Source organism: Ursus americanus, chromosome 35 (assembly GCF_024610735.1).
Source record: "Ursus americanus isolate L20-20 chromosome 35, mUrsAme1.1.p, whole genome shotgun sequence".
NCBI classification, from domain to species: domain Eukaryota; kingdom Metazoa; phylum Chordata; class Mammalia; order Carnivora; family Ursidae; genus Ursus; species Ursus americanus.
In genome coordinates, this window is record NC_142161.1 from 27,163,629 (window position 1) to 27,177,270 (window position 13,642).

The following is a 13,642-nucleotide window of genomic DNA, read 5'->3' on the forward strand; positions in this document are numbered from 1 at the left end:
AATTGTGTTATAATCATACAATAAAATATTATATTACTGTGAAAACAATGAACTATTGCTACACATGACATGAATGACTCTCACGGACACAATGTTGAGCAGAAGAAACCAAGCAAAAACGGTGCAAATTGTATATCCCACTTATTTGAAGATCCAGATCAAGGTAAAAACCAATCTGTGGTGACAAGAGAACAGAACAATGATGAGCCTGGGCAACGGAAAGGGCAGGGGGATAGGAAGATAGAAGAGCGCTAATTGTGAAGGAGCACGAGAGAAGGGGCCTTCAGAGATTCTGATAATGCTCTATATTTTGACCTGGGTGGCAGTTTCATGAGTGTATACATTTTTAAAAATTCATTATACAGTGCACCTAAGCATTTGACTGTGTGTAAGTTACCAGTTCAAATTTAAAAAATGAAACAAAAAACTAAGAATAAAACTAACTAGGTGTATATAAAATCTATTAAACAAACACATAAAAACAAAGCTATAAAATGTTCTTCATCGACACAAAAGAAGACTTGAGAAAATGTAAAGATAAGTCACCAATAAAATGACCTTTAACTTCACCAATTTTTTTTCTGGTACTGAAGCACAAAGAGCTTACTCCATGAAGATATTAGTACCCTGGGAATTCAGGAAGAACTAAGTCTCGAACTTACCCCTGAAAAAGCCTATTTTAGTTAAGAAGACAGACTATCATAAAGGGGTCAACTCTCCCCAAGTTAATACATGAACTTTTATGAAACCTCGGTACAAATACTGAGAATTTTTTTAACTAGATAAGCTGATTCTTAAGTTTATGTGGAAAAATACAACAGCCAAATATCACAACAAAGAACAGCAACAGATATGTATGGGTGGGGAGGGAGGAGTGAGGGGAGTAGGAGGGAGATTAGTCCTAACAGATTTTAAAAGGTATTATAAAGACAAAATAATCAAATTATGTTATTGGCACATGACTAGACACACTAATGCAATGACAGAATTTCTGGAAAGAATCCAAAAATATATATGGTCATTTAGTACATCATAAAGGTGATATATCAACTCCATTGGTGAAAATATTAAGTTTTTAACAATTAGCATTTAGACAAATGGGTAGTCATTTAAAAAGAAACTGAAGGTGAATCCATACTTCATACCTCTTACCAAATAAATTAATATCTTGTATCAAAGATTTAAATATTAAAAAAGTAAAACTGTAAAAATAGAAGAAAAATAATAGAATTCTTTTGTAATCTTATAATCAGGAAGGCTTTGCTAAATATGACACAAAATTCAAGAGCTATAGAAGAAAATATAGATGTTAGACAATATTGATTGAATACTTATACACCTACAAAAAATAAAGAAGATAGCTTTATAATGGAAGAGCAACTTTGCTACTTTTCTATATGGTATTTGAAGTCCAAGGAGTTTACTTGGGATTATATAAGAAGACAGCATAAGAAATATCAGCAATCTGCGACTAACAAAGAGATAAAATCTCGAATTACCGGTTTAACTAAGAAAAGGCCTGACTGAATTGATGGGTATCGGAAGGACGTTCTAACTCTCCACTGACCTTCCAAAGCTGTATCCAGAAAGCTAGAAAAATTTGGGTTCAAGAAAACTCAGACTTCAACAAAATGCTCATCTGCAACAATTCTAATTAGCCTAAATACTTAATAAATTATCTTCATTAGTTATAATTTTTTATCTTATTTTACTGTAAACTTTTAAAAATCTCTCTTGAAACAAGGATGCATTTAAATCAATATACTCATACCTAAAATTTCTTTGCAAATCCGTTCTTCTAAATTAATTTGGCTAAAGTGACAAATATCCTTGATATAAAATATTTGTCAATGATTAATTTATTGACTAAATATAAATTTCCCCTTTTAAGTATATATTTTAGAAAAGATTCATCTCTCCTGTTAACCTGACTAAAAAACTGAAACCAACCCAATGTCCAACAGGAAATTATTCAACTATAATGTGTCACCTCAGTGAAAAACGATGCAACCTTTAATGGTTATAAAGGCTAGGCTAGTTTTTTGAAAATGCTTCCATGTTAAGTAAATTCAGTCATGGAAAAACATGAAGGCAATTTAGCAAAAATATTATCTGTGGGTTGGTACTGGGTGATGAGATTATGGGCAATGGTAATTTTCTATTTTTTTCCTCTTACAAATTTTCTACGATGAACATACATTACCTTTACAATTAGTAAATAAAAACCATTTAATTAAAAAACAAGAGAATTCCATTATAAACCAGAGAAACAAGCTCTGTTTTAGAGGTATTCTGATCATGTTAAAGCATGTAGCCTCAGTTAGTCTGAAATTCTATTATTCCAAAAAGACCCACAAAAACACCCAGCTCAACCCTCCAAAACCACCAATTGGAAATGTATACCAAACACATACAATTTATTTCTGAAGCTGTCCGTTCAGCTCTGGCATTCCTGTTTGTAGATCTAATGGTGTGACGAATGATTGCATGGGGCTGTGAATATAAGCATAATATACACGCTTTAAAAAATTTCAGTGATAAAGTTAAAAGGTCAAACTTTTCAACTAAATGATCATTTACTGACAAACATGACTGTAAACTATAGGACAAACATAATAAAATGAACACTAAAATACTTTAGAAGTTATTCACTTATTCCATGTTTATACTGTATAAAATACTGAAAAGATGCAAAGAAAGTCAGAAATCTCATCTTCCAGGGGTTTGTAGTTTAGGCACTTAAGACACACAAATAATATGATTACAAAATGGTCAACGCCATTCATTAAGACGATTACTATTAATGTCCTGATGAAAAAGAAATGACTTCTGCCTGAAGGGATAGAGAAGTTCTTCATTGCAGAGCTGGAATCTGATCTGGGACTGAAGACAGTAGGCACTGGATGTGCAGAAGTATGGGAAGCATGCTAGACAGCAGAGAGAATGTGAACAAAGTAATGCAAGAAGAAAAAGAAATTGCAGCATTCAGGGCAACGGGAGTTGGTTACTATCTGGCTTCAGTGAAGATTCAGGGAAGAGATGACAAAGCTGGACAGACAGACGGGGGATGAGCCAGATCATGAAAGGCTCCTAATGTCAGCTGAGGACTCTCAATTTTATTTTCTCGGCAAAGACATTTTTTGGAGATTTTACAAAAAAGGAGCGGTATTTCAGAGTCAGGTTTAAGAGTAATTGGGTAAATGTGTAAGAAGGTACGGAGGGGAGAAATACTGGATGCAGAGACACTGCGTAAGACTACTATAGTAAATCAAGTGAGAAGCCTGCTAACTTTACACCCTTTTGCATAAGTTCCTGATCCTTTGAAACTATGCCTTCAGCTCAACTGTCACCTATCAAATTTCTAATGACTCACTCTCATTCACTGATGAAGGACAGTGGCTCATATGTTTTCTCCTCTACTTCAAGACCCACCATCATACCAAGGGAATTCAACAATCCATTGTTTGGGACTTAAGTTTTCTGACCTCATCTCACTCTCCCAGACTTCTATATTCAATACACTCTCAATTCCAAAATCACGCCCTGGACCTTGCCATCAGCTCTGATACTCAAACTCACGCTATGCTCCAAACTTCTCAGCCTTTCAGCTCAGTCTCATTTACTCCCATTACACTATTTCATGTTTACATTGGAATCCCAAGTCCATCGACCCATTACCTTGTTACCCTCCATCAGCATTTCTCTTACCTTCACTCTTCTTCCTTCCAGTTTGTATCTGATGGTCTACAATTTCAAGCAATTTCTGGCCAATATCCTAAATTCCCTTTGCCCCATTGTCCTTCAGTACTCTGTCATGCCAAAATGACAACTTTGGATGAATTAAGCTAACTACCTTTGTGTTTATATTGGGCATACCAATCACTACTGGAGGAAAGTCACCCAGCCGACACACTGAAAATTCGTCTCATCTGAGGCTTCAACTTTGCCCACGAACACTCGTCTAATCATTTAACCCAACCGCTCTCCTCAATTACTATTTCACACCTTCTCTCCATACTCTCCAAACACACTCTTTTTCCCTCAGACTTTCAAGAGATGACCTTGCCATTTACTTCACAGAGAAAACTGGAATCATCAAATAGAAGATATCTTCTGGAGACAACATGAACTATCCTCCTCTCTCATGCAAGAGAAGTGTTTCATTACCTAAGATCAAGTGTCTCATAATCTAGATCCCAGCCTCTCCTCCTTTCTCAGAGACTTTGCCTATTCATCTCGTTTCTCTTAAATCTTTTTTATCTCTATCTATTGGATCCTTTTCATAAGCATTTAATCCTGTTCAAAATTACTTTCCCTCATAAACAATAACTAATTAAATAAATCCCCCACCAACTCGCTTTCCTCCAGCTACTGTTCATCCTACCTCTCCCTTTCACAACTAAATTGTGTAAATGTATTGTTATACTTGTCTTCCAAACCACTCCACTCTAGTTTCACCTCGATAATTTGAGTATTATCCTTTTAAAAAAGTAGTCAAGCACCACCACCTAAATCCAAAGATTTAACTTATCTTTTAGGCAATATTCTTGTTAAAACTTTCCCTCCTTCTTTTAATGGTCTTTATCAAACCTTTGCCATTCCTATTAGCTTGCTTGATTCTTTTCTTTTAAGACTTATTTATTTTAGAGACTGTGAGGGAGGGAGAGAGAGCGCAAGGGGGGCAGAGGGAGAGAGAATGAGAATCTTAAGCAGACTCCGTGCTGAGTGCAGAGCCTGATACAGGGCTTGATTGAAACTAAGAGTCAGACACTTAACTGACTGTGCCACCCAGGTGCCTCCTAGCCTACTTGATTCTTAAATTTTGGGAGAAATCTCAGGATGCTGTCATAGGCCCTTTTCTTTTTTCATTCTACATGCTTCCCTTGAGTGATCACATTTACTCCTTAAGGTATTAACTACTTCTATACTTAATGACTTCCAAATACACCCCTGCAGTCCGAGCTTCTCTCCCCGAGGTACAACCACATATCTGATTCCTTACGAGACTCTCCATTTGGAAGTCTTGTGCAACATCAAAATTACTATACATAAAACCGAACTCCTCTTTCTTTCCAAACCTGATTTTACTCTAGTGTTCCTACCTCAATTACACACTTTTATACCCACCCAGGCATTCAAATCAAAATCTAGCAGTAATCCTTTGCATCGACATGGATGGAACTGGAGAGGCTTATGCTAAGTGAAGTAAGTCAAGTGGAGAAAGACAATTATCATATGTTCTCACTCCTACGTGGAACATACACAATAGTAAAATTCAAAACTTAAAAACATAAAGTAGAACATTTCCTTCAATACATAATAACAAAAAGTTTGGCTCTATAGTCTTGCCAGAGTGAAGGTAGAGATATAAAAGGAAATAAAGGCATAAAGAGAAATGAAGAGACAAATTCAGAGAAACACAGAAACAAAAAGAAATCCTAAAAGGAGAGGAAGAAACACCGGAGAAAAAGTACAGCTGTGTTTTATACAAGCTTAAGTAGGTATCTGCCAACAGACAGGAAGTCCCTCATTCCTGATTTACAAGTTTTGTTGTTAAATAGAATATATTCAAAAAGATTTTATAGTATTTTCAGAGAAGGAAAACATAAGACTAGTGCTACATGTAATAATATAAAATATAACAGTCTTCAGCAAGTATTGGAAAGGATAAAATATCTATGTGAACCTCAACTTAATTTTTAAAAATAATTTGTATTCTGTTAATAACCTGTATAATAAAGAAACTAAAAAATGACCAATTGGATTTCTAAAGAGTCTCTCTTGTGAAAAATCATATGTGCATGTGCTCTGGCTAACTCTTTATTCTCTTGGTCCAAAGCAATGTTCCTAAAATCTTTTATTTCCTTAGAAATAGATGTCCTTTCTCATTAGAGAAAGATCAGACTCTCACTACAGAATCTGAGGTCCAGGGAGAAGGGAAAGCCCTTCTGGATTTCTGGGAGGTGAAAAAGATCTGATTCTAATCTTGGCTACCTCTTAATAACTTTGGGCAAACCAACTAGGAAAATAAAATGATATAAGTAGTTTTAATTAGACTAGTAATCCTCGTTCTTTCCAGAAAAAGTGTCAACCAGTTATGTTATATATGTTACACTGCAAATTTCTTTTAAAGAATCAACTGGTAATTATATGCAGGATAAGTTTAGTTTACATTGCTAATTAATCTTTCTGGCTAAATCTGTTATAACCAAAACAGTAAACTAGGAAACAAACTCTCAGACCATATTAAACATTTATTTTCAAATATCAGACTGCAAACACTCTTTACCTCAAAGTCATCGTCATCTCCCTCAGTGTAATGTGCATGGTTGTCTGGATTATTCACTTTGTCCAACAGCTCAACTGCTAGGGCCCTAGAGAGACCTGGCTGCCCTACAAACGTATGCTAAGTCAAAACAAAACAAAACAAAATTTCATGAGTATGCTTTTACATCAATGGTTTACAGAAAATGTTATTTGTACTTTTCCTGAACTTTCAGAGACAAGCATATGGGAGCCTACTAATACAAATAAATTAGAGAATGTATTAGTAAAAAATATTAATCAGAGAAACCATAATTATATATTATCAAACTAAAGCAGCCTTGGGGAGTAAGTTTATAATATGAATAATTTTTCTAAGTGAAGTTATCTAATCTACATTAGGTTGTAAAATTACAACCTTGGCTATAACAACTAGACATTCTTGCTCCTGTCACTACAGTGATACATGTGCAAATGAACACTGAGGTACAGTCCGTATCACAGTAAGAAAAAAGCACGTGTATTCCACATTTGCATACATTTAATTCAGTAACATTATATAAATATACAAAGATACATAATTCAATTTTGACATTTAAATAAAGTTTCCTTAGGCCGCTGTAATCATTGACTTTTTCTAATATAAAAGTATTTTACAAATACATTACACACAGAGCATTCTATAAATTTACATAGGAAACCAAGAAAGATGACAGCAACATTTTTAAGAGTTTCCTCTAAGGCGGAGGTTGGCAAACTAAAGCTGATGGGCAAAATTTGGGGCACTGCCTCTTTTTGTAAATCAAGTGTTGAGTATTAAAGCCATACCCATTCGAGTATACTGTGTATGCTTATGTGCTTCAATGGCAAAATTCAGTAGTTGCAACAGGGACTGTGTGGCCCCAAAGCCTAAAACATTTACTATCTAGCTCTTCACAGAAAGTTTGCTGACCCCTGCAGTAAGAGATTACTAAATTTTCATATTAAAAATCATAAATACTTTTGTTCAAGTGATATGCCTACTTACTGCACCAACTACAGAAAATTCCCCTATAATTTAAATTGACTTACAGTCAGAAGTCTTTCAGCGGTTGGTCTTTTTTTGGGGTTTTTGGTTAGTGCTACTTTGACAAAATTATGGAATGTTGATGACCTTCAAATAAAAAGAGACATGTGCAAAAATATTTCACTAATATTAGTTTTTTGGTGTTACTAAATAAAACTAATTTATAAGCAGTTAGAAAGTCTGAAACACATGATTTTTCTCTTGGGCCTCTTAGCTCTGTATAAGCCAAAAAACAAAACCCAAAGCACAGTATGTTCCTTGAAAACAAGTGTCAGTTTCGTCTACAAGTAAAATGAAATTAGTTAACAAAACAGTAACATATAACCTTTAAAAAATACACTAAAAATAGAAATGGGCAGTTGTGTCATTTATAGGATTTATAATCTTGTGTTATAGGTGCCACTTAGGAAGCAAAATGGCCTTTTCTCATTGCTTAAATTTATATAACATATAAATGTTTTCCTATACCAGAAGAATGGCATGGAGTATGATGGGTAATGTAAAAGATTATCTAAACCCTTATAGGGTCACTGAATTTCTTAGGAATAAGGGCAACCACATAGCAGTTCTCTTGCAGAGAAAACAGACCACTGCATTATATTCGGTGACTTGTGGTGGGGACAACAAAGTCAAACAGGACCCTGAGACTGGCAAAGGTACTCCAATGGCAACGACTGCTCTGGAATCTGTGAATTTAGCCATAACGGCTAGTAGTCATTCATTCCTGAATGAATATCCAGTCATTCCTGCCACAAAGTCCTCCAGTTCCAGTTGCTTAGGAGCTTAGGGTAACAAGGATTAGGAAGAAACCCGTATCACCACAAAAGAATACAACCACAGTAGGATATAAACTTCTTTATTTCCAGTGTGATTTTCCCTTCACTTCTGGCATCATCCCCAGAATGGCCTGGCTCCTAAGTAATACTCTGTACAGACTGGCCAGTAAAACATAAAACAGTTTAGAACCTGTTTTGGGGACAGAGCTCTTAGAATCTGAAACAAGATATGGACTGTCTCCCTATGAAAATACACACAGAATTTGGGGAGTCCCTGGGCCTCCTCCCATAAAAGATCCATTAAATCTAGATGAAGAATTCCTGAATTCCTGAATAAGAACTTGGAAACTTTTATTTGCATGGTTTCTTTTATTAAATGTATGGGAAAACATTACCAGAAAAATATTTTTCAATTTTTATCATCCAATTAAAAATGTCCTAATGGAATTTAAGAAGAGGCAAACTGCCTTACTTAGTAAGAGAAAGAAGAGAGGAGGATGAAAATAAATAATAACCTTTTTGAATATTAGGTAAAGAAGGCAGAAGTCAACAGTGGTAAGTGTCATGGTACTTGGGAAAACTTTTCATATCACCTTCGATAAAAGTCAACATGTCATTAACAGAAGTAATAGAATCCAAGGCAAAGATATGAATCTCTAAAAATTTAATCTATTCATCTCCAGTGGTTTCCTGACCATACCTCTTACCCAAGCTTCTAAAAAACTAAGAAAAATGATCACAGTTTTACCAGAGCAGATTATAAAAATCTTTTGGCTTGACGTGGGTTCCTTGTCACTCTAAGTTCCTAAGAAACTGGAATTGTCAAGAGAATAAACTTACATCGTTGCCATAGCTCTGCAAGTAAATCAGATATCTAACTTCAGGTAAACTGCTTAATAGCTCTGGGCTTCAGTGTCATCGTCTATAAGATAAGGGAACGGAACCTGTCTCCTTATCATCTGTAAAACTCTGTAAGTCTATATATGCATTACCTTACCATTTTGTTTTGTCCTTCAGTTTTGGAGGCTGAAAATTACTTTTTGACATTAAGAAGAGGGCCCTGGAATAAAAATTTCAGTTAAAGAGCAATACTGAAATACTTTTATTACTTCATCTAATAATCAGAATGAATATTCTGTAATGCATTTATACAAATTATTAAATATGCAGGCACTAATGAAAGCTGGTATGGAATACAGAAATTAAATTTTTTTTAAAAGATTTTTTTTTGTTGTTTATCAATAACGTGTTTTTTTACTATTTATTTATTTATTTATTTATTTATTTATTTATTTATTTATTGAAGTGCTCTCTATACCCAACATGGGGCTTGAATTTACAACCCTGAGATTAAGACTGACCCAGCCAGGCACCCCTGGAAATTAAATTTTTTATATTTTGAATACCTTATAGAAAACTTCTCCTAGCTACAGAGGATATTTAAATTTCAAACAAGTTCTTATTCACAAGGTGAAGCTACCAAATGTTAGAAAAGGGTTTTATTACAATACTGTTAACATATAGAACTAGCACATATATATATATATATATATATATATATACACACACATATATATGTATATAAGTATATATATAAGTATATATATAGTAATTATATGTATCATTTTGTAACAAAGAGATGATATGTTACCCTAACATTGGGTTGTATGCTTAATGGAAGATTTGTCTCTATAATTATTTGGGGTATATGGGCAAATTATATCTACTTCCTAGTCTTTTCCCCTCTTTTGGACAACAATTTTCCACATTTTCTCATTATGAACGATGTAGAAGTCAACCTGCGAGAAGATTCTCTCTACGAATTCACCTTTGACTCATTTTCTAGGGCTGTGGGGGCAGAAGGATGGAAGATTTAAGAAGGAAGTTCTAAAATGCTCTATTTCAGTATTTCCTACAAAACCCTTTACAGGTTTCTAAGCAAACTCCTTAGTCTTTTTTTAAATACCAAAGATATTTTATCTTCTTAAAAATGAAATGATTCCTATATTTATATTCCTACTACCCTGAGACATTATTTCAAACCTTTCGCTCTTTAGTTCTTTATATAACCAATTATTATATTAGGTAATATTACATTGTTTTTTCACTAATAATCAATTTTCCATGTTGTTTTGGTTTATACATATGTAATAGCTGCCCTTAACTGCTAAAAAAATTTGCTGAACAACTCACCAACTAAAAAAAAAAAAAAAATTTTAAAAACCACACAATTCACCAGCTATTGGACGTTTAGATTTTTTTTTTCCCTTGTTAACCTGAAATGGGTAATTCTTAGCTTTTCCTTTTCTTGGATTATATCCTAAGCATAATTTTCCAAGTAGTAGAATCAATGAAACATTTGTATTGCCCATAACAAGCAACATCAAATTATTTTCCTGAAGGTCTCTAGTTAATGGCATTCCAGCTAAAAGTAGGTATCTTTTAACTTGTGTATGTTTAGTTATTTATGAGGTCAAATAGTTTTTCACGTTTCTTTGTATCTGGTACTTGTTCATAAATAATCTTTTGCCTATAGCCTCTAAATGAATTCCTTATGTAATATACACTAATCCAGTCTATCATGTTAGAACACTTTCCACACTCTGTTTTCTTTTCAACTTTACACTAATGAACAGTTCAAATTTTAGCTCAACTTATATTTTACTTCAAAATAGTAAAAATCCTTTCAAAGGCTCTCAAATATTTTTTGAGAGATAGTATGCCCTAAAATGTAAATAATAATTATGCTAAGCATAGCTACCTCTTCATTATCCCTTGACAAAAGAAAAAGAAACAAAATCAAAAGAGAACAGAAAAAAACTCTCATCTACATCCTTTATCATTTGCTTATAATTCTGCTTAAAAGAGGAAAAGAAACAAGTTCAATTGATGGAAGAATGAATGTAAAGACTTAAAAAAACTTTCTAAATGATAACTGCTATGTCCTAGTGTGATTACTAAAGATTTGTTTTATGGAAAAGCTTCAAGTAGTACTGACGACTCACTCCATGCTGCCTTAGAAGAGCAATAAAAGAGAGCAGGTATTAGGTGCAAGTGATTACCCCTAGGTCCCTACAACACCTGGGCTATTTGGACATAATATTTCATTCTCCTCGGAGACTTTATGAATAACTGTATAATTGTAGATAGTGAGAACACCTCATTGGATGAAGATCAAACATAGGCGGCTGAAGTTCCCCAAGTTCAATCGCTGTTATTCCCACCGCCCAGATATCACAGAGCTGGTTGTAGCCACCGTTCTTTTCTACTGCTGCAACTTCTGGGGCCATCCTAGAAGGAATCAATGAATATAACATCTTTAGTTTTTAAAAATGATAGGAAATCTGCTATTTTTTGTTATATTCACTAAACTAGAGGGAGAGAGGCTGACAGATATTTACTAGGAAAGGCTTAGTAAAGACCATATACATACAGATATACTCTTTTAAAATTCATTATTTAAAAATCTTGGATCTTCTCTGAAGACTCATGCTCTGAGGAAAAACTGTGTTGTCTTACTTTAGTTTCTGTTTTGTGAATCTTGTCATATAATATGGGAAAAGAATACCTAAATCCCCATGAAGGTCAGAAATGTTCCCAAAGGAGGTGAGAATGAATCAGCAGGGAGCTATGGCAGGGCGAAGAGCCTCAACATTTTAGTCAGAGGAAACAAGTGCAAATGCAGGGAAACAGGAAGAGAGCACGGACACCTGGAAAGGTGACAGGACACTGCTACTCAACGCATGACCCGCAGCCTTACATGGGGCCGTAAACTGCTCGGTATGAGTCTATGATAAGTACAAAAACTGACAGTATTAACTCTTGTCCAAATACTCCATCATTGTTTACTAATTCATTTCTAACTTATTTTATTAAAGTATCAGTCTGTCATGAGCAGGGAATTTTAGAAAATTGGTCGTTTACCACAGGTAGTTTGAAAGAGTCTAAAAAGTATCTGCAAAATGAACCTCAGAGGTAGGAGCTAGATAATGAATGGCCTACTGATTATATAAGGAACTTTAGACTTTATTGTGAAAATAGGGTAATTCTGGGGGGTAAATTTGATCTGAAACTCATGGCAATGTGAAGGACACTATGAGAGGAGGTAAAAACAGTCGGGTGAACGAGTCAGAAGACTATTTCAAAAATACAAGGGAAAAAAGATAAAGGACTTTTCAAATGCAGTGGCAGAGGGGACTGAAAGAAAGGGGTTGACTGAAGAGATTGATTTGAGTCTAAAATGCTTGTGGATGTTGGAGTACAGCTATTTTCAAACAACTGCGAATGTATCTAAGATGGAAGGTCAATTTAGTAGCTGAGTTGGCGTTACCATTTGGGATTCAGTGGTATATAATGACAGCATTTGAAGTTATAAAGTATAAATATTACTTGGGGGAAATACTCTTTTTTTAGTGTTTGCTATTTTAAAATTAATTTATATTAAATATCCACAAGGTAGAAGTTGCTTTTATTTTTTATTTTTAAAAATATTTTATTTATTTATTTGAGAAAGAGAGAGCATGAGTGGGGGATATCAAAGTTCCCTAACCCAATCAAAAGTATGATAGTAATCAAGGAGAATATAAATTTCCAGACTTTCAGTCAACTATCAATTGTATCACTAAGTATCTATGCTGATCACCAACTGTGAAGAAATGAAAATGCACAAAACCCAACCGTAATATCATCTTACCAGTAGGGAGTGCCAATGAAAGATTTTCTCTTTGCAATGGTGGCTGTTATCTTCGCAGCCACGCCAAAGTCAGCTAGAAAGGAAAAAAACTGAATAAAAATTTTAGTTCTTTCAATAAAGTTACCCACATTTCTAAATTTCACCCTTAGGCATGGCATTCTTAAGAATTCAGACAGTAATGCTAAGGAAATGCATATAAATTGAAAACCTAAATCTTCTCTTGCTTAGTTTATAACATTCATTAAAGGAAAATCACTTTTTGGCACTTTACTAGAATGAAACACACTTTATAAAGAACAAAGTAAAAAATTTATTATAAGCACATTGAAGTTAATTAGGAAAAAAAAGATAAAAAAACAAACCACCCACCTGGATTCTTTTTACTCCAACACAACTAGTGTAGTATTTTGGTGCTATTAAAGAAAGTCTTTTTTTCTCTATATAAACTTTTTTTATTGTTGTTACACATGACTGTAAAAAACTAAATATACATATAGTTCATTTTTGTCATTTAACTAACACCTCAGGGAATCTACTCCCTGTTCTCCTTAACTATTAATTTTAATGACTGAATATAACATTCCATAAGTGGACTTATTACACTTTTAACAGTTTTTTCTTTTTTTTTTTTTTAAAGATTTTTTTATTTATTTATGAGCTGAAGAGAAACAGAGAGAGAGAGAGAGAGGGAGGGAGAGCCAGAGAGCACAGGGAGGAACAGAGGGAGAGGGACAAGCAGGCTCCGAACTAAGTGCGCAGCCTGATGCAGGGCTCCATCCCAGGACCCTGAGATCATGACCCGAGCCAAAACCAAGAGTCAGACGCTTAACCGACTGAGCCACC

At 34.3% G+C, this 13,642-nt stretch overlaps 1 protein-coding gene across 2 annotated transcripts in view; it reads right to left on the reverse strand.

Annotated features, from left to right (window-relative positions):
- MAP4K5 (mitogen-activated protein kinase kinase kinase kinase 5) overlaps positions 1-13,642 on the reverse strand; it is a 103,133-nt gene that overhangs the window by 35,240 nt on the left and 54,251 nt on the right. For both annotated transcript variants that reach the window (XM_045798738.2, XM_045798775.2), the window contains exons 8-13: positions 12,800-12,872; positions 11,266-11,397; positions 9,104-9,166; positions 7,336-7,417; positions 6,290-6,406; positions 2,415-2,493 (exon numbers count right to left, since the gene is read on the reverse strand). In XM_045798738.2, the coding sequence (XP_045654694.2) occupies positions 2,415-2,493; positions 6,290-6,406; positions 7,336-7,417; positions 9,104-9,166; positions 11,266-11,397; positions 12,800-12,872 (546 nt within the window). The remainder of the gene's footprint in view (positions 1-2,414; positions 2,494-6,289; positions 6,407-7,335; positions 7,418-9,103; positions 9,167-11,265; positions 11,398-12,799; positions 12,873-13,642) is intronic.